Here is a 26,827-nt window from a genome sequence, read left to right as displayed (position 1 = left end):
AAAAAAAAAAAAAAAGGATGCAAAGAAGCACATGAGATGACCATTGGTCACTAGGAAAATGCAAATCGAAATCACAGACACCACTGCACATCTATTAGACCATTTTTTAGACCTGTGGATCAAATTTTAAAATCTGACAATACCAAGTTCTGACAAGGATGCAGATCAGCAGGAATTCCCATGCATTCCTGCAAGGTGAATGGCATGGCCATTTTAAAAACTAATGGGGTTTCTTGGAAAGTTAAGCATATACGTACCGTATGACCCAGCAATTCCACTTCGAAGGTATTCATATAAAATGAAAGCATATGTCCGCGTGAGAAATTTTTATGTAAGAGTTTATAGCAGCTTTGTGTACAATTGCTGAACACCGTAAATAGCTCCAACGTCCGTCAGATGGTGAATGGGTAGACGAATTGTAGTTCATGCGTCTGATGGAATAACGCTCAGCAATAGGGAAAAAACTGCTGATAGATACAACGACACACATAAGTCTGGAAAGTATTTTTGCTAAGTAAGGAAAGCCAGTCTCAGAAAGCTCTATGTTATAGGATTCTCTTTATAGGACATTCTGGATAAAACAAAGGAATAGGGACAAAAAGCAGATCAGTAGTTGTCAGGGGCTGAGGTGAGGAGGGCGGATTAACTATTACAAAGAGGGATGGAAATATTCTTCCTCTTAATTGTGCTGGTGGTTACAAACCGTATACCTAAATATTAATAGTTACCGTATGTCGATTGTATCTCAATAAACCCGACTTTAAAAAGAACAGTCGGAAGCCCTTCCATGACTCCCTGTTGCCAGAGGGCATAGAAATTCCCTCACTGTTTGGCCCTTGGCTTACTCTCTGGCCTGACCTTTTGATACCCTTCCCACACTCCCCACTCCGTGGCTGTACCGGACTGCTGTCCGTTTTCACCATGCTTCGTTTCTTCCCACCTGAGTCCCCTTGGCCATACAGTCTCCTCTGGGTGGAATGCCCTCCTGCCTGTCCCCTGGTGAGCTCTTACTCTCTTATCCAGAGCCAGCCCAAATCTCAACTTTTCAGGGAGGCCTTCCTGACTCTTACAAAGAGCATTTGCTGCTCCTGTCTCTTTGCTCCTGTACCCAGGACGCTGAGAATAACACTGAGTGGGGATTGATAATTATTTGCCCCAAGCATGCTTTTCAAGGTCAGAGGCCATGGGACGGTGCGCCTTCTTTACCTCCGTAGACCCAGTGTCTGGAGCCCCGTGAGGGGCATGATGGGAAGTGCTACAGGACTTCGGGGGGTGGGACAGTGAGGCTTCTGAGGTTTGGGAGACACTTAAGACTTGTCACTGCAGCATAAATGGACCCAACACTGGTCCTTTTTCAGACCACCTTGCTTGTGTGCCCTGAATTACGCATCACAGGAGAAACCCAGCCTCAGGGGCAGGCTTCAGTGTCCTCGGTGGGATTTTTCTACACTGGTCATCATGTTTCCAGCCCCATTACCACTGGAAACCACAGAGCAAGAGCAAGAACAAAATACACTTTTCTTGTTCCAGGTCTTGTTGAAGAGTTGGCACAATGCTTTCTTTGCCCAGTCCTCGGGTTACAGTGTTTTCAGCATAGCAACGCAGCTGGGTCAGCCAGGGCTGCAGCTAGCACACAGCCTGGGAATTCCTCCGACTCAGGCCCCTAGAGGAAGTGCCCACCACCTCTGTCCATTAGCACAGCCTGCACGGGGCTGACATCGCCACTCAGCTGGCCTTCTCCTGGGACCCATTTCGCCCATCCGCCCTGTGGCAGGGAACGGTTCCCGCAGGGAGAACAGGCTAAGGGAGGGAATACTTACCCTAATTACAAACCGGAAATGAAAGTCAGTAGAGGACATGCTACTTGTCTGTCTGGCTCGGCTCATTTTATTTGTATGAAAACACAATTCAATATTGGCTCTTCTCCTGAAGGTATATTTTGAGCATCACTCGTTAGAAAGGGCACCTGATGACTCAGTATGAAGACTCATGTCCTACTCGGCTTTGACAAGTCTGCCAGGCTCCAGAGAAACCTCCCGGATTAAAGAAAGGACCAAAAGTTTCCCTAAAAGGAAAACTGGGTTTGGAGCACTTTGCTGCCTGATAAATTCTGTATGACGATTGAGATGCCGCAAGAGATGTGTGTGAGAAGCCAGACGGCTCTCTACACCCGTGGTGTGAACAGATCCATGTACCATATGGTGGGAATGTAAATTGCATATATGTGTGCAGTCTCAGTTTTGCATCTGCAGACGAATCTATGAATATCTAGATTTTTCTAGCTGGTTTGAGGGCTGTGCGTGGCAGATTATGGAGTCGTCTAAAGCCATAGGAAGGAAACCAATAGCACAATCAGGTCAAGATTACACATTTAAAGCTGCATTTAAAGACCAACATCATTTCTATGCCATGTGTTCTCATCTTTCCTTCCTGCACCCCCTGATCTGAATCTCCAGAGTTAAAGACAACTTGTGTCCCCATAATGTCTATCGGACAATCAGGTGCTGCGTCTGCCGTTCACGGAGTCACGTGTGCTTCTCTTGCAGCCGACGCTGGCGGCGCTGGAACCGCTTCAATCGCAGAAGATGTCGGGCTGCTGTGAAGTCTGTCACGTTTTACTGGCTGGTTATCGTCCTGGTGTTTCTCAACACCCTAACCATTTCCTCTGAGCATTACGACCAGCCTGACTGGCTGACGCAGATTCAAGGTGCGAGCAGAGGCCGTGGCCTTTTTATTCTGATTCTGAATTAGGGCTTCCCGAGGCTGTCGGCTGCAGGTTAGCCTTAGCCGATCCGTATGTAATGATGCGACATTGCTGGGGGCACTAGAAGACAGAGGAACCGTCTAAACCCAGGCTGCACCTGGAGTGGTGGGGGCACAGCCCACGTGGTGTGCTGAATGAAGCCCTCTGGGGCTGGCTGACATCGGAGCGTCTCCTTGTCTTAACCCTATGACGGCCTAGGGTCAAGGAATCTGGCAGTGGAAGGGACCTCATCTTCCTTCTCCCTGTCCCCACTGGAAGCTTTATTTTCCCATATGATATTCTTGGCAAGTGGTTGTTGGCCCCCTACCTAGAAGGCCCCCACCGTGTGGGACAGGAGCTCGGCCCCAGGGACAGCCCATTCTGAGTTGGTCACTTGTGATCCATGGGGAGGCCTTATTTCTGTCCAGCTCTCCAGCCTGCTGGGTGCTGTTCTCTGTAGTTAGAGGTGAACTTGATAGACAACTTGTCTCATGGTGCCCTAAGCAAGACCAGACCGGCCTTTCTGTGACTGATTGAAACAAAAAATATAATACGCTGGTGTAAATGCAGAATCACAAGTTTTTAGGGCTAGAAAGCATCAGAGATTGTGTGGCAAACTGCTCCCCATTTTCTAGTCCATGAAACTGGGGTGCAGAGAACTCAGAGACTTCCCCAGAGTCCCACATCTAGGTGGTAGCAGAAGCAGGACTAGAACCCGGCGCACAGACCATAAACATTGGTGCCACTTGTCTGTAATGGGGGCCGTCGGGAATTGCGAAGACTGGGGCAAGACGCTGGGGCATTTCCAGGAGAGGCTGGCGGGAGGGAGGTCTGGGGAAGGAAGACCAGTCTAAGCCACGCGCATGATGGGACTCTTTGTCTTTCCAGATATCGCTAACAAAGTCCTCCTGGCTCTGTTCACCTGCGAGATGCTGGTAAAAATGTACAGCTTGGGTCTCCAGGCGTATTTCGTCTCTCTCTTTAACCGGTTTGATTGCTTCGTGGTGTGCGGTGGAATTACCGAGACCATCTTGGTGGAGCTGGAAATCATGTCTCCCCTGGGGATCTCTGTGTTTCGGTGTGTGCGCCTCTTAAGGATTTTCAAGGTGACCAGGTGAGAGTGCGTGTACCTCACTGCAGGTGTTCTCTGGCTGGGGGGTGGCGATCAGCCGCATCCTGGCCCCGTGATGTCTGCTGTGTCCCGTGGGTGTTGCGTGCTCACACCCCCATCTTGACTTGTAGGCACTGGACTTCCCTGAGCAACTTAGTGGCCTCCTTGTTAAACTCCATGAAGTCCATCGCTTCGCTGTTGCTTCTGCTTTTTCTCTTCATCATCATCTTTTCCCTGCTTGGGATGCAGCTGTTCGGTGGCAAGTTTAATTTTGACGAAACGCAGACCAAGCGGAGCACCTTTGACAATTTCCCTCAAGCCCTTCTGACAGTATTCCAGGTGAGCCCTCGCGAGGAGGCCGTGCGAGACGCCGTCTTGTCCCTTCACCGCTCGGAAAGACAGGATGAGTCTGCTGGGATTAGTGACCTCTGCCCCAGTAATGCTCTGACAAATCTCACGCCGCTGACGTCGCTTGTTGCGCACCTGACTCCCGCCATCTAGGTGGCGTGATCTCATGTTTTCGTAAGACCCCTGGATGTGTGACAGAATAATAAACCAAAAACATCTGTTTGATTTCGTGAGGTTCCCAAGGTTTCTGGGAGACAGGCTCTAAAATCCTCTTCCTGTTCTTTGTGAATCTTCGATTGCAGGCAAGTTTTGTGATCCTGGCTCTAACGGATTTGTGCAAAGAGAGGTGAATTCTAAAGCTCTCATGCCCCAGTGTGTAGTCAGAGGAATGAGGGTGATAAAAGAGTGGGGACAGCCTTCTCCCCCTCGCTCCTCCCTCCTGCGATGTCACGGGGACAGGCAGGCTCCGAGCGGCTGAGATGGAGGGACAGTGGCAGATGTGCGGGTGGGCAGCCTCGACTGCGCCCCTGGCTTTAAGCTGAGGTATTCTAACCCCCTCTTCCTATGTTGTGAGCTGAAACCCTTCCTTAAACAGAGAGTGGCAGATACATCTTAAAGATCCATCTGCCCTTGTCGCTTTGCACATGTGATATCAGCGAGCTCCGGAGCCCTGGCCGGGAGGCGGGAAGTCCTGGTGGGAGAGACCACAGACATCAAGGTCCCCCGTTGGCTCTTTCAGTGCTCGGCTCTGTGACCTGGGAAAGTCACTGTCCTTTGTGGGGGAAAAAAAAACAAAAAGCAAAAAAACCCAAGAGACTAAAGGGAATGATCTCTAAGATTCGTTTCCACCTGGTCATTTTGAGGTGAATGGAATTCCTGTCGCTGCTATAGGCCATACTTTTTTGAAATATACTTTAATTTTTTGGACGATACTTAATTTTTAGCCGCTGACTAGTTACTCTTTTTTCTGTTTTCTTTCAGAGAAACCTGTATGGTGGTGGTGGGTTTTGGTAGTCCCTGTGTCCGGCACAAAATTCAAATGTTTACAAAAGAATATAAAGTAACAAATGAGTCCCCTTCCCACCCAGCCACCAATTTCTCCTTTGGGAGCAACCACCATTGAAGAGTTCTGTGTATTCTTAGAGATGTATTTGCTCATAGATGTAAATCAGTGAACCTACCAACCAATCTTCCTCCCAATGACTACCCTATGACAGAGATGGTAGCTCATTTTAGGCGCCATTTTCCAGCTTCTCGCCATTTCAAGCGTCCTTAAGAATCTCTCTTATTGGTCCATAAGAGTTTGCCCCCTACTTTTCAATTCTGCACAGATTCTGTGGTGTGAGTGTCCCCTAATTCACAGAACCAGTCCCTAGCCGATAAATATTTCATTGTGTCCAGCCTCGGCTCGGTGGGTGACCTTGAACACGCACCATGGACACATGTGTGAGCGTAGATGTGTAGGGTGAATCTCCCAGAAGTGGATTTGCTGTTTTGAAGGGTTTGTGTCCATTTTCGACACTGATACTCTTGCCTGGCACGCTCTTCAAACTAGCGGCAATCCATCCTCCAGGGATGGGGTGTGGACGCTGTCCTACACCTCACCGCTTTTTACCACAGTGGGTGTTCAAACTGTTTGGTAGTTGTCGGACAGGTGAAAATGGTGTCTTGTAGTTTTAATGCCTCTTTCTCTTATCAGGAGTGAACCTGAATGTCTTCTCATGCAACTAAGAGCCACTGCGTTCCTTTCCTGGGAATCGCTTAATCTTTCGAAATCATTCGCCCATACTTCTGTTGGGGTGTGAGCCATGACAGTTTTAAAGTGTCTGGTGCAGAGAGACAATACAGAAGCATATATACTTCCTCTCCCTGGAAGATAGTGTGGTTTATTTTTATTTATTCTCGTTATTTTTTAGATCGTATGTTTTTACAATGCTGTTAGGTTCATCTGATCCCTACCTCATGATAGATCGAGTTATCAGATATCATCAGTAGAGAAGATTCCATGTGAAATTTCAGGCAGTTATTAGTATCTACTCATGGGGTAGTTTGTAAATTTACATGAGATATTTGGAATTCCCCGCCTCTACACATTCATGGGTCTAATTCTCCATTTCCAGTATAGGTTAACCGTGCGGCATAGTAGGCTGCCGTTGAAAGGGTCGAAGGCATTTACTGACACAGAGGGTCTCCACAGTATGTTGTTGAGTGGGGGAAAAAAAAAACAAAAGCAAATGCAGAAAATTCATGTAGTGCAATGTCCTGTATGTCTAATAAGTCTGAGAAGACACCAACTACCTCTCTGCTCTGGGCGGGTATCTATGTGCTTTCGTGCGTGGAGGTTCTGGAGAGAGACGCACCAACAGCATGCTCTTGGGGGGGGGGGGTTGCAGAACCGGGGTGTCATCAGAGACTAGGTAAGTCTTATATGTTGTAGTGTTGCTTTATTTCCACGTGAAGAATTAACTCCTGTGTTCATGTAATTGAAAACAGCGTTTCGAAAACTCTGCGGGGTAACTGATGGATTTGTGGAGCACAAACGGGACAGTGGAAGGCAGCCCAAACCAGATTTGGGCGGCCCCCGGGGGGCTCTGGCGGGCCGTCGGGGGCTGCAGTCCAGCTGCGTGAGGGCTGACGGCGGTTTTGGCCTCTTAGATCCTGACAGGGGAAGACTGGAACGCCGTGATGTATGACGGCATTATGGCCTACGGCGGCCCGTCCTCTTCGGGGATGATCGTCTGTATCTACTTCATCATCCTCTTCATTTGTGGTAACTGTATCCTTCAAGCTGACCAGGGGCTCTGTCGTCGCCGCCTCGTTTTGTTTCTCCGTGTCTGTGTATTGTCCCTGCGGTGGTGGCGGGGGGGTGGCCATTGAGGTGGAGAGGTGAATGCCCTTACCTTGTTAGCCCAATATCTGCTCTCCTTCACTGTCGCTGGGACGCCATCGTGGGGCCAGAGTTCCAGTAGGCTTTGAGGAATGTGCAAGCTGGGGGAGGGAGCATGGGACAATGTGTGGGCTGGGCCCGTTGTCACCCAGCTCAGCATCCCAGCTCCTGTACAGGTCCCAAGGGAAGGCTTAGGGCAGAGCCAAGTTATTTCCCATGCCATGATGCTTGGGCGGTTAGGGGTACATCTGTGTCTCTTGAGACCCTTCCTAACCTGTGGGGACCCATCGTTAGTGGCTTGACGTAAGCTCCCCGGACCTCGTTTGGCTTTGCTGATCTGTATATCTTTGGGGATCAAGTATCCATTGGCTAACTGCTGTGTTAGGCTGTGAGCTGACTCCTTTTATTCCTTTTCCCTGGCAAGAGGTACTCCCTCCTTCTAGACTTATGGAACTTGGGATCTCTCTTTCCCTCGATCAGACCCTTTATGACCCTGTAACTTTCGGTTGTGTCCTCTCTCTCTCTCTCTCACCTCCCTGACTGGCACAGACCTGGTATATGGAACCCTCGGTGAGGGTTTGCCAAAAGAGCGGTTGTACAAACATGTGAATATGACCCCTTGGTCTTCACTTTTTTATTTTAAAGAATCCTACCTGCTTCTTCTCCTAAGAAGCCCCAGATTCCTTCAGCTGTTTTTCCCCTTAATGTTCTCTAGTTCATTACTGAATTGTCTTCTGTGCAGAAGCCCCATGCAAACTTCTAAGGACAATACATAGAAACCCCACTAGTCCCGCAGGCAGCTCGAACACCCCTCCTACCCAGCAGTGAGCTCTCCTACCCGATTTTATCCTTATAGCGCCTACTGCACGTGGGGGGCCAGCTCCTACTGGATTTGTGATGGGTGCTTCTCCATCCCCCCAGCTCAACAGTAAACTGCTTGAATCGGGAATCTTTTCTTTGTATTCACATCTCTCATGGCTTATGGTGGAGGGTCTTGCACATAGACGGCCCTTGGTAAATGCTTGTTAAAGGAGTGATCAGTGTTTTCTATTGTACTCTCCTCCACGAACCCTTCAGGCCAGAGCAATATACCAGCTTTAGGTCTGTGGAGAAGTATTCTCTGGCCACACTCATTCTGGTTACATGTTGTGTGTTTTGTTTTGGTTTTTGTAATATGTGTATCACTCCCAGAAATGCTTAAGTAGTTTATGTTCTGTCTCCCCCAACTAGAATAGATGCTACCTGAGAGTAAAGACTCTGGTCCATCATGTCCCTAGCACCCTGCACAGTCCCCAGCATGTTGGAAGTGCTTGGATCTTTTTGAATGAATTCCAGAGCACACCACTATTTAGGGGGATCTGAGTAATGCCTCTAAATACAGATGATGGGTGTTCTGTCTTGGAAATCATCTGTTAGAAACTTGCAAGATTTTCCTATGGTTTATTACTCTGGATGTGCTTTCCACTACCCAAAAGAGTTTGGTGTCATTGCAAGACTAAGGATACATTATTTCTTCATTGAGATCATTGGTAGGAATTCTCAAATGCAGTGAGTCCTGCACTAATCCCTACCTGAGCCACCGTTATCCCACATGTATCAGAGGAGTGCTCACGTTACCACGCCATCACCCAGCCCAAGACAGATTGCTTCCTTGGGCTCATTACAGCTCTGCTTAGAACATAGTCTAACATATCAAAGGCTTTTTGGAAGTTTTAATACAACTCTTTCATGTTTCTATCATCTTTAAAGACTTGAATAGATCAGTCAAGCATGATATCCCCTGGAAGCTATCTCATCGTCAGCCCCTTATTAGGTTACGTTTGTGTTACCCAGCTGAGATTTCAGATTGCACAGGGCCTGGGGGACAGCGGTGTGCCTCTCTTGTCTCAGGGTTCCTGGGCTCCCCCAGTCTTGCATGCAGATGACCATGCATCAGCCAGGGAGAAGCATCGTCAGAGAAGGAGCCATCTTGACTTACTTCCCTCTGCTCCCTGTGCTTCTCAAAAAATGTATTTAACTGCTGGTGAATAAGAAACAGGCATCTTCCAGGAGATCTGGGAACCTTGATCAGAATTATTTTTTTTTTCTAGCCAAGGAAACCACACATACAACATTATAGTAAGAGCCAAAAACCTGATAGCTTGTGCAGTCACCTCACTTTTTAGGATTTGAAAAAATAAAATTCAACTACAGTAGTCAAAGATATAGCTAGAGTGGGGCTATTCAGAAGAACAGTTGGGCACCATCTGGCAATACATCAGTGTTTGTGCAGTGAACGAATGAATGAGTATCCGCAGACTCGAAAGACCATTTCAGATGAGAAAGACTCAGACTGCCTTGTGCAATCATCATCTTGAGTAATGTGTAACCTTTAAAAGGGTCAATTTGGGAAAGCACGCCCTGGATATATATGTTACGGGTATATGTGTGTTTTAAAAGAAAGAAAGCAATGCACAAAGCAAAATGCAAAGTGCATAACAACACCATGTCCCTGTAATAGACTGTTTCCTGCAGTGTGTATGATAGCTGGAGACACCTCGGGGTACAGGGACTCACGTGTTTGTGCAAGCACACACGTACACATGCTATGAAAGGAAATGTTGAAGCTTGTAGGTTTTCGTGGATCTTAATTCTGCTTCTTTCCTGACTGTCCTCTCCAGGTTTCTAAGGTTTTTGTTTTTGCTTGTTTGCTTTTGTTTTTTAAGCAGTCTCTGGTCTTACCAAGTGAATACAGCACTAGGGGACAGTCACCTGTTACCAGCCTTCCAGAGCACAGAGGGGTGTGACATTGCCATTGTCGACCACAAGTAGTTACATTTAGAAATTGTGTTGTTTCCTTAAAATGTTCAAACCAGATATCCTGCTGAATGTCTTCTTGGCCATCGCTGTAGACAATCTGGCTGACGCGGAAAGTTTGAATACCGCCCAGAAAGAGGAAGCTGAAGAGAAGGAGAGGAAAAAGATTGCCAGGTAACCCCCTTTTCACCCGAGGATGGGATCAGGGGCAGAACCCAGGCCCTGGGCTCTCCTTCCCTCGGAGCCGAGAGTAGGAGTCACATGGTCCCGTGCTTAAAGAATCCCTGTGGTTAATTTCGGTGTCATAAAATAAGCAGTGCGTTCGATGCTGATGAGCTTTTGCATGGGAATTGTAATGAGATGATCCGTGTAATGAACCCAGTGCACCAAGGTGAACGGGAAGCTCTGACTGTGGGTTGTGCTATGTTCTCGCTGTTAGAGTGGTTTCCAATTAAATTCTGTCCTTCATCAGGCCACCGTTGATTCCGAATCAGGATTAGCATGTTTATACATCGTAATATGGCTATTTGGTTTCTCGTGTTCTTTTCTCTGTAGAAAAGAGAGCCTGGAGAATAAAAGGAACACGAAACCAGAAGTCAACCAGATAGCCAACAGCGACAATAAGGTATATGTCTGCTAACACTTCTCCCCTTTTTGTTTCAAAATGAGTCTGTTGATATTGTCATAAATGTGCCATTTACAGCATGAAAAGTATCCTGTGTGATATTTTGGTGTGAGAATGTGGCACACCGTTATAAACGCTGGCTTCCCATGGGGACTTCTGGGTGAATTTAGGCTGCTAGATAACCAGCATGATAAGTATTTGACTTGGGCGGACCGCTTATTTTTTCTTTATTGGAATTGTGTCCTCAGAGCTGACCTGTTAGTATCTTCTCAGTGGGGGTTAAAATGGAGGATTGTTAATAGATGTCTCCCTCCAGAAGGAATCTTGGGATCAGGCATCTAGGTGCTCAGGGCTATACTGTCAAATTTCATCCCACTCGTAAGACGTCTGGATTTTTCATTCGTTTGTTCCTTAAGTCAGTAAATACTTACTGAGTGGTTACTGTGTGTCAGATGCTGGAGCTCAGCAATGGAGACCAGCGAGGTCCCAGCGTGCCTGGAGCTTGCGTCCTAGCAGGGAGACAGCAATCTGCCGTGCGCTTACTATAGTGTGTGGGACAGTGTTGGGTAGTGGGGGGCGTGGATGGTGCTGGCTAACCATCGCTGGGTAGGGATTATGCCCGTTTTCTCCTCATCTGCCCTCAGAGCTATGTCTGAAGCAGAATCATCACTGGGGACCCCTGTCCTTATGCACGCACGCGCTCACGTGCTCTGTGCGTTTGGAGAGGGCTGCTCTCTGTGCTGAATGGCAGGGCTGAGTCTTCACTGGGCTCCTCCACAGTGTGCTGAAGTCGGGGTCTCCCCTCCTCCCGAGACCTCTCTGTCATCCTAGGTTACAATTGATGACTATCGAGAAGAGGATGAAGACAAGGACCCCTACCCTCCTTGTGATGTGCCAGGTATGGTGGCAGAGGCCGGTGACAGGCTCTCAGTTCCTGGGGGATGTGGCTTTGCTACCACGCAGTGATCAGGGGCTCAGTCTGTGGCCAGCCAGCCCAGCTGGGGTGATGGTGGGTAGTGCGGAGCAATTAGCCCTGCTTTTATTCTTGGTCACCCAGGGAGCTTACATAACCCAAATGCCTGGTGGTGGGGAGAGAAAGTGTGAGGGGATCCAGGCAAGCCCTCCTTCTGCTGGGAAATCTCTCTAGGAGGCAACCAGCCAGTTCTTCTGTTATTACTGCTCACCTGACCCTTTCACATTTGCTGGTGCTTTTATTGGCTAATGTAGCAGGGACTGTGGGGGAGGGAGCGGGGGGGGTGATCCCATGTGGCTTGAAGTCTCACACAGTTTTTCAGGCTGAAGCTGAGCAAAGCTACTGGGGAAATAGCTGGGAGCTGGGGGTATATCCGTGAGAATCCCACCACCGAATACCTTCTATCCATGCTCAGATCTGGAACTGCTGGGAATCTCCTTCCCAGAATCACACACACTCACAGACGGGCACACTTCTCGGCCCCCCACACACTCAGTCCGTATTTGGAAGGGTTTTAATTAATGTAAGCTGATAGATGTGAAACTTTACTCTCCATGTGAAATTGCAAACAATAATCCAAACCCGAATGCAATTGTTATTTCATGCTTATAAAAAAGGTGTCTCATTTAAAGTAGGGGAAGAGGAAGAGGAGGAGGAAGAGGACGAACCTGAGGTTCCTGCTGGCCCCCGTCCTCGCAGAATCTCAGAGTTGAACATGAAGGAGAAAATCGCCCCTATTCCTGAAGGGAGTGCGTTCTTCATTCTGAGCAAGACCAACCCGTAAATACCCAGTTTCTAATTCCATTGCTGCTGTGTCTCACCTGTCACCCTACGGATTGCTTGAGGGGTGCTGGAGAAGGGGTGAAGGAGGGTGGTTCCCATCCCCTGTCTGGGCCTCTGCCTTGGAGTCCCTGGGTCCTCTCTGACTCCTCTCTTGCTCCAGCCTTGCCTTTGCCCTTTGTCTCTTCCTGGCTGTCCTGTTCCTGGGTGGAGGTGCTGTTAGGAGGCTGACCAGCCCCTGGGACAAGTGCCATTCCAGAATCTCCTCCCCCTTAGCCCCTGTACTGGTCAGAGCCCACGGCTCGGGTGTCCACGGGTTGTCGCCTGTGAAGTGTTTTCTATCCAGAGGACCCCTTCTTCATGAGTGGGTCTTTCTGTTGAGGTGCTTTGGGGATGAGAATTTTGTGGCCAAGTTGCACACAACATCTTCATCCTGAGATGCAGTTTAGTTAATCACTATGCCCTATTGAGTTTTATGGCAATAAAGTGATACGGCTCAATGATATTTTATAGGTGGTAGCTTTTCAATTCAGCTCTATGATATCCTGCTTAAAATAGCCTTTCTCCTGTTAAAATGATAAGGTGCTCGAGCACAGTACTTACAAGTACTGCAAGAGGATGACATTTATTTACTAGCTGGTTTCTGGGTTTTAACTCATCTGAGACAGATGGCATACCAGGGGGAATGAGTGGCTCCTGGAAAGGTTTCTAGAATTACAGAAGCAGTTCTTGGCTGTCAGAGAAGAACTCTATGGAATTCACAGGCCCCAGGGAGACACAGGTGGGAAGCAAGTCCACTGTCCTTGGTAACTTGAGGATTTGTGATGGTAGTTTTTATAACTCATCACTGTTGAGAGTTTGGGTATCTCTATTTTTTTAAAAAGATTTTATTAACTTAGAGAGAGAGAGAGAGAGAGCACGAGCAGGGGGAAGGTCAAAGGGAGAAGTAGACTTCCCACTGAGCAGGGATCCTGACTTGGAGCTTGGTCCCAGGATCCTGAGATCATGACCTGAACAGAAGGCAGACGCTTAACTGCCTGAGTCACGCAAGCACCCCTGGGTGTCTTCTTTAAAAAAAGTTATTCGACCGATATTACTGAAGCCTACAGCTCACTGGGTCTGTATATATTGAAGGAATGGATCGATTCCCCCCAAAGCTGTGAACACGTCTGCAGTCACTGCCTTGGAACATGTTCCCCAGACGCACCTGCTAACAGCTTCCAAGCCTCCTGGGGCACATCCCGGCATGAAGCAGCCCCTAGAGGGAGGTTTCTCAGAAAGTTGACTCCAGTTTTGAAAGTGGAAAAAGGAAAATATTTCAAGGGAAAACTATACATGTCTTCTACAGGCTACAACTAAAATCTTTAAATTCTAAAGCCAAATGTTGAGGTTAAGGGTAGTGTGGCACTAACTAGCCCGTGGACGGCAGGGACGGCAGGGCTCTAGAGACTCACCACAGCGTGCGTAAGATCCCTGTACGCTTCCTGCGTGATGCAGCTTCCACTCCACTTTCTCAGGTGTGCTTGTGGGTCAGCTCCAAAGTTTAAAAACAAAAACAAAAGGGGCGCCTGGGTGGCTCAGCCGGTTAAGCTTCTGCCTTGGGCTCAGGTCATGATCCCAGGGTCCTGGGATCCAGCCCTACACCAGCGGGGAGCCGGCTTCTCCCTCTGCCTGCCGCTCCCCCGTTTGTGCTCTTTCTGTGCAAATGAATAAATAAAATCTTTAAAACAACAACAAAGCACCAGTGAGCTTTGTTCTCCACATACCAGCATGTTTTACCAAGCCCGTCTACTAGTCATTTTCATACAGCCAGGCTGCAGTATAAGACTTTAGTTTTTATTTGTAATCCAAGTATGGTTGGCATACAACATCATATTGGCCTCAGGCACACAGCATAGTGATTTGACACGTCTGTACGTTACACAGTGCTCACCGCGATAACGTTACTATAATATTACTGATGATACTCCGCATGCTCGACTCTTCGTCCCCATGATGTGTTTATTCTCTGACTGGAAGTTTGTACATCTGGATCCCCTTCACCCATTGCTCTCATTCTTGTGAGCTGTTGCAATGAGCTCTGAGCTCAGATTCCTTCCTAAGGCAGGGATAGGAAGCCACTGGGCTTCATGTCATAGCAGGAAACCGTCAGCCATCCGGCTGGATTGGAAATCTCCCTCAATCCTTCCTAGCTGCATCACCTTAAGAAATTTCAAATGCGTAAGCCTCAGTTTCTCCACTTGTAGCAGGACGATAGTCCCCGCTTTTAAGGACTTGACGAATGATGTCTCTGGGGAGCCCCCATGCAGAGCCGTGGCACTGTTGGCCCTTGGGGTCTGCCTCCTGCGACTTTCCAGGGGCTCACAGTCTGGTGGCGTGGGTTGGCCGGGTGGGGGCACGGGCAGCACCGCGGTCCTCTGCCTGACCTGTCACTGCAGGGTAGCCCCAGCATGCAGAAGGCACTGGCCCTGCCTAGGGCTGTGTCCATGCAGCGGCTTTCCCCACAGGATCCGCGTGGGCTGCCACAAGCTCATCAACCACCACATCTTCACCAACCTCATCCTCGTCTTCATCATGCTGAGTAGCGCCGCCCTTGCCGCCGAGGACCCCATCCGCAGCCACTCCTTCCGGAACACTGTAAGCCAGGGAGCAGGGACAGGGGGCGGGTCTTCGGCTGGGGTGAGCACTGGTCTCCCTGGCAGGGGCTGTCACTCAGACGGGGCTAAAGGCTAGAGGAGGTTGTTCACCCTGAGGCATCTGGTATTTCGGGACATGTGTGCCGGGGGCTTTGTCTTATCAGGACAAACCTGTTTTGAATCCTGTCCACTACACTTCATTTTAAATACTCTGCAGTAACTTCTAGTGCATTCAGGAGCCCTGCTTCTCCTACTCCTTGTTTCTTGCTGCCAACATTTTGGTCCCTCTTTCCCCCTCCCTGGTCCAATTCACATCCACACTTATCTTGAGATTTCTGCCCAGCTGGAAGCATCCAGCAGGAGAGAAAGTAGAAATGGAACCAGGTATGTCACGTGCCCAGAAGCTCGTATTTCGGGTTGGTGGGAAGACGTCTAGCCAACGTGGGCTGAAATTCATGGAGCTGCTTGGACTCATCACCGGGGGAAACACAAGTTAGGGGGGCGATGGTGTGTGGAAGCCCGTGGTGCAGCAGAGAGGAAGAACTGTGTTTTGGTGGGGCCAGGAGGTGGTTTTACAAAGAAAACAAGTCGACGGTTAAGTTTTCTGTTATCAATTTCGTACTTTAGGGAGAGCACCCTTCCACGGCCTCTGTGCTGCTCAGAACCCAGTACCTGAAATAGTTCTTGCCTGAGCTGGCCCATCTTTCCCGCTCAGCTCATGCAGCACTGGGAACACTCCAGAGCTTCAGAAGGGCGGTAGTCCGTCGATGGCCCTGGCCTTGATACCGTAGCACACTTTCGGGTGGTTATCAGGAAACCCAGGAGAGGGAGGCCCGCAGGTGTGTGAGGCCATCGGCATTGCTGCCTTGTCTGGTTAGTACCTCCCTGTGGTCACTGGATTTTGAGAGATGTGGGGATTAAGACAGATCACCGGATCAGCGTCCCAGGATTTTGGTTGTGACCATCAAGCCCTGTGCTGTATCTTTTCATTTCCAGGGCTGTCGGTGTGCAGCCTAGCAACCCCAATCTATCAGACTGATAAAGCGTGGCCACTCTGATGTGCAGATATTCAAAGAACTTCCCTCCTAAGGCACATGTTGGTGTCGATGCGAAGACGAAGGCCCTGCACCTGTCCGCATCTGCACTCACAGATCAGGACTTGTGTTAGAGATGCTGGGACTGTCTCTGTATCTCAGTGTTCAAATGGAACGAAGACCCCAGTGTCCTTGAGCCCCACCACAGAAATGAAGCACAAGGGGAGGAAGCTATTTGGAAAAAAATACCATTACTGACAGACGAGGTCAGGAGCTAGTCTAAAACACAGACTGACAAGGAGTTAATTTACATGGGGCCTTGTGTTCTTATTTTTTATTGTAATTACTTCTCCGTGAGTTTAGTTCCCCTCCCTTTTCCCAAAAATGCTGTTGTTCTTTTTAGACAGATGTACATACGGGTACGTGTATTGCTTGTAAAATACTACCGTGTTTATTGTGGTAAGAATGCTTAGCATGAGATCTACTCTCCTGATAAGTGTATGAACCAGCATTCTTAACGGTAGTATGCTGTAGAGCAGGTCTCCAGAACTTACTCATCTCGCACGACCGAAACTTTACACCCGTTGAACGTCTCCCCATTTCTCCCTCCCCCAGCCCGTGGCAGCCTCCGCTCTCCTCTCTGTCTGAGGGTTTGACTACTTTAGATGGCCCCGTGTAAGTGGACTCATGCAGTGCTTTTGTTCTTGTTGTTGTTTTACCCTTAGCTGAGTTACTGTGAAAGAGGGGTGAATGAGGGAAGAACAACTCGAATCTAGGAGCTTTGACCTCCGACACCAAGTTGGATGGCTGGTGTGTGGGCAGTGGTGTCTGCCTTGGCTGCATGGGTGCTTTCAACATGAACAGTCCTGCTGTGACCTACGATGGAGGAGGGGGCAGGGGCTTGCAGTATGCTGGAAACACAAATATACAAAAGGTTTCCAGCAAAATCTATAAATCTCAAAACAGAAATGGTTGGGGCAATGAATACCCTCTGGAGAACTTGAGCTGAAGACAGTTGGCCTTTGCAGGAGGGGCCCTGCCCTTACTGTGGTGAAACAATCAAGGACTCCCTGGGCTGGGTCCCGGACTCGAGTCCCAGGACCCGGGGCTCTCGACTAGCATTCCACAGACCTCACTCCTTGCCCAGCCATGCCGTGCCTGGCTGTGTGGCTTAAGCGGCTGCCGCCCGACCCTTCCCCCACACCCTGAAGGGAGTTGATCTGGGGGAGGGGGTTCTCCAGGGTCCCTTCGGCTCTGATCTCTTCAGTGGTTTGAAGCTGTAGGGCACGGCTGTGAAGAAGAGCAGCAGCCAAGATGGCCTCTGCAAGTGGCAGAGTCTCGGCTGCCATCTTTGTGGCTGAGGGTCCCCTGTGAGTAGCCTCAGTTGAGCAGTCAGACTCTTGCCACTGCCCCCCCACCCCACTCACCTGTCCACCCTCATGGCTCTGAGAAGAAGCAGGGACCCCAGAAGGGTTCTCTGAGCAGCACGCAGTTGGAGAATAGATGGTATTTTTCAGGAAATCTGATAAAGTAGGCTGGACTGACCATTCAAAGGCCAGCTCAGTCTGTTCTTTGCCTGGGCCCAGCTAAGTAAAAACCAAACAAAACCCCAGTGCCGGGACAGAATGGTGTTAGATATGGAGCAGAGGCCATAGAGAGAGTTTTACTCTCCAAGTTTCTTATAAAAGTACAAGTTGACTTGTAAAGTCAGACTCTTCCCTGAGGACTTACACAGCCCTGCCCTTCAGTGAAGGAAGGGCATTGACTCCCTGATGACATGGGCTGGACTTGGAAGGGGCACGTAGAAGCTTCTGGCCCCACTGGATGCCACTTACACCTTTGTTTACGTTTCCCCACCAGTCCGAAGCTCAGCTAGATGACAACCTATTCCATTCAGCCAGAAAGGTAGTTAAAAATCCAACATAGTGTATAACACTCCAGTTTATCTGGTGTCCCCAATCTGTCAGTGTAGGGCTCTGATGAGCAAATGTTGTATTCATAAAGCACTTGTAGAAATGAGCCTCTGTCCGTCCATGACACAAGACAGGGAGGGGTGTCCGCATGAGTGGTTAAAGGAGGTGAGTGTCCCCACATGCTCTTTGTTGGTCACAAAGATGAGCCGTAACGGCTTGGGGGTGGGGGGGGCGCACCTGCCCCCCAGCGCGGCAGGCCTGTCTCGGGAGAACGGGTGTCTGGCTGCATGTGGGGGTTCTGCCCGTGGGCACACAGCTGTCAGTTTGTCCAGATGCCTGTTTCTCACTTCGCACATGTTGTACCTTGCAGATACTGGGTTACTTTGACTATGCTTTCACAGCCATCTTTACTGTTGAAATCCTGTTAAAGGTAATGGCGTTTTCATTGATCCTCACCTATTCTAAAGCACCCGTAGCAATAATAGTTGCACTTCTCTGTTTACCTTCCAGGTGCTAGGTTATGCAGATTATGTCTTCACTGGTACTTTTGCATTTGAGATCATTTTAAAGGTAACAGGTCCCACAGCCGTGTGTCTAAGGGGCCTGCTCCTGTGGGACACACGGCAAAGAAGCGTGAAGTGCTTTTGACTATTTTTATTTTTTGCCTTCTGTGATCAAGCTACACTTTTTTTTTTTTTTAACCAAAGGATTTTTTTTTCCCTGTAACCATTCAACTTGTTTTTGCTGTTTCTTTTTAACCTTTAAATGCATGTAGGAGCTACTTTACCTTCATAATAGTGACTGGAAATGATTTTGCTCCTTTTTAAATATATCCTCTGAAATTTGTCGTCTGATAACAGATACATCACTCTGTGTGAGCCTTCTTCCACCTTTCCTGACCTCAAAGTCAGAGGAGAAGCATTTATCCTACGAAGGGAATGTATCTCTTTTCATTTCTTTGACTGAATTGTTTTCAGTGGCCCGGAATAGTAACACACTATTTTCTTGCAATGGGATTTGCAAGATAACCCGGGTCTATTTGTGTTAAGATATTTTATATCTGTTTTAATGGATGGGCTTACATTTATGCAAACAAAAGGAGCACCCTTGGGACGGGGCGCCCTAAATGTACGGCCCATGCATGAGCTCACACTTCCATTACTGCATGTGGTTTGTGGCCTGAGTGTGAAGACCCCCTGGGCGAGCTCATTTCCTGTGCATTCAGAGGTCTGGAGACCCTCAGCAGACAGCCCAGAATCCCCCTCACCTGCTAAGTGGCATGGGGGCATTGCCATACCAGGACAGCGTGACCCGTGACAACTGTCAGAGCAATCGTCTCCTAGTGGGGAGACAACCTGGGAGATTTTCACCACAATTGTCTTTAAACCATTTTTTTATGTGTGCATCTCAGGGGGAAAAATGTATTTTATGTTACGCTCCTGTGGAACTTGGGCTCTTTACAAAAGCTTTTATAAAATGAAACCTCGCTGAACTTTGCCAGGGAATGGGGCACTTAGAGTTACTTTCTTTTTTTGTTTTATGAAAGCATCAGCACAAAACCAAGCAACCTCTGTTTAAACCTTTGTTAAAAATCTAAAAATACACATTCACTTTCCTGCCTTTAAGCCATCAGCTGTGGCTGACAGTTCCCCCCTCAGTGAGAAGCCTGCCGGGTTAGAGATTCTAGCAGCGTCACCACGGTGAGGAGCACAGACACGCCATGCATGGGGCTTGGGGGTCAAGGACGCTCACCCCGCCCCTACGTGATCCCGAGCTGCCCTTTTTTTGCGATTTGCCTTCTCCTCAGACTGAATGGGGGACACGTTCCACTTAGTCTCTGAGCTTGCTTCACCGAGGTTTTATTTTACTGTCCGCACTTTTTAGTGGTTAAAGAAATATAGTTATCCTCGGGCTTTGGGGCAAATGAGATATGGGGTTATTTAAAAGAAATTAAAAACAACTACTGCTTTTAAATTTCTGCGTATTTGCCTCAGTGACTTAAATCTTCCACGTGATTCTTCATTTTAAAGACGTGTTAGAGGGTGGAAAACAAGCTTAAAACCAGAAGGCTTCAGAGAAGGCAGACTCGCCGAGAAGCATCCAGCTTCAGGCGCGGCGGTTCCTGCTGGCCGTGGGAAGGCCGGGGAGGCTCTGTGAGGATTCGGTTGAATCGTATGAAATTGCCGTTTTTGTCGGTCAAGAACGGTGGCATGTTGGCTATTTCGTATGGCTCAATGTGATGGTTTCCCGACTCTGGCCCTCCTGTCCTGGACTCACCTGAGCCTTCTCCACCTTTTTTTTTTTTTTTTAATCACAGTGAACTTGACGTACTTTGCTGTTTTTACCCTGAGAACTTCCTCACTAAACTCCTTTTGCATCGCCAGTAGGCACCTTTCCGGAGCACCTGGGGTGCGGGCTCCGGGTACACGTAGCACGGGACTCTAGGGCAGGGCGACTGCCCAGGCAAGAGGCCTGTGCCGGCTTCCTGGCCATCCCTTGCATGTGCTGGAGTCACTGGACTTGGAGGCACCGTTTAAACTGGGTGTCTCGCTGAGGACCATTAGCAGCAGGCAGGGGTCAACCCCATTAAAACAGTGCAAGTCTCTGAACAGAGCCTGAGAGCACTGGGCTCCAGCACTTTCGCTAGCCCCATTGAAAGGCACGCTGGGGTGACAGAGGCTCTCCCGGGGTCCCAGGGACCAGAGCGGGTGTGCTGTGGGGCAGCCGAGTTTTCTGGGCCGCGATGACGTCCTGACGAGCAGGGCCATGCAGACCCTTCTGGGACAGGCTCTTTGCACCTGCCCATGCTGGATTCCTACACGCAGTTTGCCATCGCTGGTACGGAGTCCAGACTGGTCTCTTCTTTGGAAATGGATCTGAAATCAGCTGCCCCTTTTCCATTTTTGAACAAATATTCGGTTGCTCAGCCCTGGTTTACATTTCTGACTTCTTAATGCATGCTTGTTAATAAAGTCATACTTTCCTCAAGGTTTTGTAAAAAGCCCAGGTTTCTTTTCTTCTGAAAGGAAAAAAAATCCGTAAATCACTCATGATTCTGTTTATAGATGGCGACGTTTGGAGCTTTCCTCCACAAAGGGGCTTTCTGCAGGAATTACTTCAATCTGCTGGATATGCTGGTTGTTGGGGTGTCCCTGGTATCATTTGGGATCCAGTAAGTATCCTGGGGTGGGGGTGGGGGTGGGAGCGGGAGCGCAAGGCTGTCGGGCAGGATGGTTAACGTGAGGGATTTTAACGTAATTCATAAAGGCTGGGCATCATTTCAACAATTACATTTAGTTATCTGGGAAACCCTGATGTGCAAGCTGGAAAGCATTGGGACAGTTCACACCGCCCCCTGCCAGGTCAGGCTTATTACTCTCTGTGATACTGGCTTTCAACAGAGAAGTCCCGACTGGGACAGAAGGAAGCCAGGTTCTAGTTCGGGTTCGTCCAGGACCTCAGTTCTCCTATGGGGGTGGGGCGTTCCGGGGATCCTTGTCAGCTTGGCTATCAAAGGCTTCCCCCCTCGATCTCCAGGATATACCAGCTGCCATGATCCCTTCCTCTTGGCTTCTACAGTTTTCAGCGAGGAGGGGGTGAAGGCTACAAGTTAGGGCCCTAGGGGTGCCCCAGCAGCTCGCTGCCTGCCTACTCTCCCCCCTGGCTTTCCTGCTGATCTTTAAGCACCTGCGCTCAGGTGCTGGCCATCAATACCCCATATGAGAACACATGCTCACCTACGACCTCTGAGCTCAAGTTCCACGGAGAAGCTGCATCCCCCTCGGAAGACCAAGGACCCCTGCCTGAGACAGCCCTCTCTGTTTGTCCTCACCTCCCACCTGCCCAGAGGGAGGGAGCCCGGAGTTGCAGCTGGAGGGGATGTTCTTACAGCGTCTTTGCAGCTCCCATAAATTCCCAGCTGCGCCTGCCCTCTCCCCCTGCAGCCCTTGCCATGTGCTCCAGGCACCTGCGGGGCCCGGTCAGCTGCAGTCTCCCGCCGGGGGCTTTCCTAGTGCTGCTTCCTCTGCCTGGAGCTCCTTCCCCCTTAGTCTAGCTAACTGCCCCCGCCCCCCGCCCGGGGCTCCCCTGGCTACCACCTCCCAGGCTCCCCTAACATGTGCTCTCCTGGCAGCTCCTCCTGCATCCCCTCCATTGTCCCTTCCCCACACAGGGGGTGACTGCGTCTCTCCCACCCAACAGCGAACTCCTCAGAGGCTGGAGAAGCCCCACACAGAGCAGGTCTCCCAACTTAGAAAGCAAAACCCACCCAACAATATCACAGCCTAAAAGCCAAATACTACCTACCATTTACATGGAGTGAAAAGAGCAAAGCGAATTCCTAAGTTGTGCCTCTGCAGCCTTAGTGGGCGGCCAGGTGAGGGCCTCTGGGAGTGCCCAACGGCCTGGGCCAGGAAGGGCTCCGGAGTGTGGACAGGACGGAGAAGGATCCGCGCGTTGTGTGTGTGTGCGTGCGTGCGTGTGTCTCACGGCGGGAGGTGAGCTCAGCTCCACACGGGCAGTGGTCCTGCAGTGAAGGCCACCTGAAGTAACTTCAGAGTGTTTATCTGACTGTCAGACACTCTGCCTGCCTTCTGTGCTCTTTCCTAGATCCAGTGCCATCTCCGTTGTCAAGATTCTGAGGGTCTTAAGGGTCCTGCGGCCACTCAGGGCGATCAACAGAGCGAAAGGACTTAAGGTTTGGATTTCTGCCCTCCTGGCCGGTCTGCTTTGGTTGGGGCCAGTGCTGGGCTGAGGCTCGATGGGTTTTACGTGGCTGTACATTTGGAAAGGACATTTCTAACCAGCCACACTGCCCCTGGCTAGTGCTGAAAGCATTTGACAACTGATTATCTTTGTTAATTTATTTTTCTTCATATGATTACTGTTTATTATTTTTAAAGATTATTAATGTTTATATCATTTATATTATAATATTTTCTTGGGTTTATTTTGGTCTTTATTCTCAGGCAGGTTGTGTAAAAGGTCTGAGATTTTGCATTTCCCCGAGTCTGTTTATGGGGGCTGGGGTCCGTGTGGACCTGTGTGCCAGGCAGTGCTGTACCCCCAGCGTTTCTTCAGACTAAACCACTTTGGAGGAGACCAGGGAGGGGCTGGTCTACAGGGGTGCTTCTCCTAGGTGGCCACGATACACCTGGGGTAACTCCCCACAGATAACTACCCGAAAAACAAGTGCAAGGGAATGCAAAGTTAGAAAAGCATATAAAAATGCACGTAAATGTAGAAAACCTTGGCTGGTGTTAGCTCACCCCGAGGCAGGTAACGCTCCTCCGCCTTCCCCCGGCTGTCTCTCCCCAGCACGTGGTCCAGTGCGTCTTCGTGGCCATCCGGACCATCGGCAACATCATGATCGTCACCACCCTTCTCCAGTTCATGTTCGCCTGCATCGGGGTCCAGTTGTTCAAGGTACGGGGAACGCGCCTTCTGCCATGAAGCCCAGCTGACCGCTTTGCAGGGAGCCTGCATTTGACTGCCTGTCTGTTTTATACGTAGGGAAAGTTCTATCGCTGTACAGACGAAGCCAAAAGTAACCCCGAAGAGTGCAGGTGAGTGTCCTGAGTGTACACTAAATGCAATTCAATGGCATTTAGTACAGTCACATTGTGGTACAAGCATGGCCTTGGTCTAGGTCCCAACCTTCGTCACCCCCAAAAGACTAGATAGATGGCTTTTGATATTTGCCATGGAATCTCTAAGTGGGGGGAGGGAGTGCATTAAAACCTAAAATAACGATTATGAAATGCCCCAGGGAGTCCCTCTCTCCAGCTGCATGGGTAATTTTTCCCCAAACCAGATCTCTGAAACTCAACTCCCTGGCATTTGGGAGCTGGCTAGCCCCTTCTGACAGGTTCTCCGGGCTACCTTTCTCCCCTTGCTCATGGCACCCACATTTGGGGCATATTTTTATTCACAAGAGGGGACAGGGGAGAGACAAGGTGGGAAACACCTGTATCTCTTATCCCAAGACATCCAGAAGAATATGAAGGCAGGCATGAAACCAGTGCCCAGAGTTGTAAGACTGTGCGGGAGTCCGCGTTTCCCCATCCTTTGGGGATGGCACCACTGAGGTCTGGCTGCGTGCACTGCTCGCGTGTGTTTGGGGTTTCTTCCCAACAGAAGGTGCAGTCAGAGCGAGCCAGCTGCACTGTGACTGGTTATGCACCTCCAGGGCCGCCATCTGTGCAGGCTGGGGGGTGGGGGGCACCCCCTGCAGTTGAGCGGCATAGCAGCAGGCGGAAGACCCCTTCTCTTCTCTTGCTAAGCCTCTTCTTCCCCATCTGTGACATAAAGACATCGGCCCCTTCCCAGAAATGAAATTTAGTGACAAATATTGTGGACCAAAAGTTATAGAATTATTTTAGAAAGAAAACTGGGAATATTGTTAGTACAAAGCGAAGGAATTTGATAACAACTAAAATGTAGTTAAGAGGATACCTGGGCGTGTTTCCCAGAGTCCAGAATTCTCCAGGCCAGAGGTTCAGATCCTTCAGTAATGTATGCTTCGAGCCCGTTGTATATGAGAGGTGTTTATCGTTTAGTAGGTCTCATTTGTTACCAGGCGTATGCTTGCTGTTTGCCTAGTCATTCTGGAGTCTGCTCATTAAACTAGTAGGTACTCGATGATTATTGGAAACTTAGAGTAGATTAAATGCAGGGCAAGAGGAGGACAGGCTCACACAGTGCTCAGTAGTGGGGCCTGGAGGGCAGGCTGAGCTTGACAGACCCTGGACGTGGGCTTGGGGCAGCTGTGACTGATTTCATGTCAAGCCAGGACGACCCACACTTCCTTTCCTCTCTAGGGGGCTTTTCATCCTCTACAAGGATGGGGATGTTGATAACCCTGTGGTCCGTGAGAGGATCTGGCAAAATAGCGATTTCAACTTCGACAACGTCCTGTCTGCTATGATGGCGCTGTTCACGGTCTCCACGTTTGAGGGCTGGCCTGCGTAAGTATAGAGAACATCTTAAGAGTGTCCCAAGCCATCCATCCATCCATCCATCCATCCATCCATCCATTCATTCATCCCATCATTCATTCCTAGTTCTAACATGTGCCAGACATGGATGGCTGCCACCGTGCCAGGTCTTTCACAGACCCACACACTTGCTCATTCATAAAAGGTGCTTCTGGTACCAGCCCCCTGCACTGTGGAAGAAACGGTTGTCTTGACATGTTCCTTCAGGGCCCAAACCTAGTCAGAGTCTCAGGTAGTTAGACCAGGCAGGAAGGTCTGTCTCATCAGAGATGTGCAAAATAGGGTTCTGAAGAATGGCTAGGATTTTGATGGGTAAAGCTAAAAAATAAAAAATAAAAAAAATAAAAATCCAGGAAGAAGGGAAAAGGCAGAATACAAAAGGAAAGTCTGTTGTGCCTTTGTTACTCTGTGCTCTGTTGCCCACACCCACTCCTGCCACCCGAACGTACATACATATGCGGAGTCCCGATGCCAAGTCGCCATGCCCAGAGGAACTGCCAGAGGTGGACGGGCTGGTTCTCTGGGGCTGGCAGAACTCTCTGGATGCATGGGAGTGTCAGAGTTACTGACAGGAGATCCTGTGGAGTGTGAGGACAGTTGGGTGGGGTTGGTTCATTAGGGCATTGGTCTGGGGAGCAGAGAGACGGGAGTGAGCCCCTTCACTGCGGGGGAGGCACTGGATGCAGCCTTGGGTATTCAACAGTGTGCTTTAATCAGGGTGGCAGCCGAGGGGAAACCAGTGGACTTGGGCCTTGGCGCTCGGAGCAGCTGGGCTCACCTCCTGGCTCTGCCCCTGGGGAGTGTGACTTTGGTCACTTAGCTCCCTCTCTGAGCTTCCCTATGATGAGGACAACTGTAACGTCTGCCTTTCCAGATAGATGGGAAAGTGGCTAGCACAGTGCACCGTGGGGTGGGTGCCTTGGCAGTGCTAAATCTACATCAACATGGGGATAAATTTAACTTGGAGGTGTTACAGTACCCCCCCCACCCCCGTTGAGAGTTCTGCTTAGTGTATATTTAACTCTGTGTATATTTCAGTTTGGGGAACCTCTCTCGGTTCTTTGGAAATCCCGGGTTGCTTGCTTATTCTCTTCGTTGGCATATGTACAGTTTTCAGTTCCACCAGCATCTTACATGTGATGTCCTTCCTCTCCCCAGGAGAAAGGAGCATTGTTGAATAGCCAAGAGATCTTTTGTTTTTCAGCCCTCAAAACATCAGCCACCAAATGTATCTCAGGTGTTCCCTCCTCGGGGCGCTGGGCCAGCTGGGTCTAATGCCAGCCATGGAGGGAGCCTTGGAGACCTGTGTGTGTGTGTGTGTGTCCGTCCGTCCGTCCGTCCGTCCGTTTGGGGGCCATGGGGGGCTCCCGGGGAGGGCTCTGACAGTCAAGGCCCACGGAAGGCGTCGGAAGAGGCACACGGTTGGCTGCTTGGGCTGAGTGGCTGGCAAGGCTCACCTGGTCCTCCTGTTCTCCAGGTTGCTGTATAAAGCCATCGACTCGAGCGGAGAGAACGTGGGCCCTGTCTACAACTACCGAGTGGAGATCTCCATCTTCTTCATCATCTACATCATCATCGTGGCTTTCTTCATGATGAACATCTTTGTGGGCTTTGTCATCGTCACGTTTCAGGAGCAGGGAGAGAAAGAGTATAAGAACTGTGAGCTGGACAAAAATCAGGTTAAAGTCACACACTGTTTGGGCTTCTGTCCCGTGAGCACGAGAGGAGTGGCTTGTCTTTTGCCAGCTTCCTCCATGCCCAGAGAAGAGCGTGCACCTGCTGGCTGTCCCCGGGGCTCAGGCCCTGTTCACAGCACCCTCTCGGCCAGTTGGAGCCCTTGCTGGGAAGAATGAGCTTCCCAGATACAGGCTAGGGCTTGTCATCGTGAAATCCACCCCACCCTGCAGAGGAGAAGTCAAAGAATGCTTAGGCCACCTTCCGCACGTGTGACCGGCTAGTGATGGCTCAGGATCTTGGCAGGGGATG

General features: G+C 49.7%; 1 protein-coding gene across 3 annotated transcripts in view; it reads left to right on the top strand.

Moving 5' to 3' along the window:
- Nucleotides 1-26,827, top strand: part of CACNA1D (calcium voltage-gated channel subunit alpha1 D) — a 296,621-nt gene that overhangs the window by 210,009 nt on the left and 59,785 nt on the right. For all 3 annotated transcript variants that reach the window (XM_040628679.1, XM_040628681.1, XM_040628680.1), the window contains 16 exons: nucleotides 2,547-2,707; nucleotides 3,632-3,857; nucleotides 3,986-4,193; nucleotides 6,858-6,978; nucleotides 9,945-10,059; nucleotides 10,441-10,510; nucleotides 11,342-11,408; nucleotides 12,116-12,263; nucleotides 14,771-14,900; nucleotides 18,217-18,276; nucleotides 20,912-21,018; nucleotides 22,455-22,542; nucleotides 23,163-23,270; nucleotides 23,358-23,410; nucleotides 24,665-24,811; nucleotides 26,319-26,520. In XM_040628679.1, the coding sequence (XP_040484613.1) occupies nucleotides 2,547-2,707; nucleotides 3,632-3,857; nucleotides 3,986-4,193; nucleotides 6,858-6,978; nucleotides 9,945-10,059; nucleotides 10,441-10,510; nucleotides 11,342-11,408; nucleotides 12,116-12,263; nucleotides 14,771-14,900; nucleotides 18,217-18,276; nucleotides 20,912-21,018; nucleotides 22,455-22,542; nucleotides 23,163-23,270; nucleotides 23,358-23,410; nucleotides 24,665-24,811; nucleotides 26,319-26,520 (2,011 nt within the window). The remainder of the gene's footprint in view (nucleotides 1-2,546; nucleotides 2,708-3,631; nucleotides 3,858-3,985; nucleotides 4,194-6,857; nucleotides 6,979-9,944; nucleotides 10,060-10,440; nucleotides 10,511-11,341; nucleotides 11,409-12,115; nucleotides 12,264-14,770; nucleotides 14,901-18,216; nucleotides 18,277-20,911; nucleotides 21,019-22,454; nucleotides 22,543-23,162; nucleotides 23,271-23,357; nucleotides 23,411-24,664; nucleotides 24,812-26,318; nucleotides 26,521-26,827) is intronic.

This window comes from Ursus maritimus, unplaced genomic scaffold, assembly GCF_017311325.1.
Source record: "Ursus maritimus isolate PB19 unplaced genomic scaffold, ASM1731132v1 scaffold_14, whole genome shotgun sequence".
Classification (NCBI taxonomy): Eukaryota; Metazoa; Chordata; class Mammalia; order Carnivora; family Ursidae; genus Ursus; species Ursus maritimus.
This window is presented reverse-complemented; position numbering and strand designations above follow the sequence as displayed.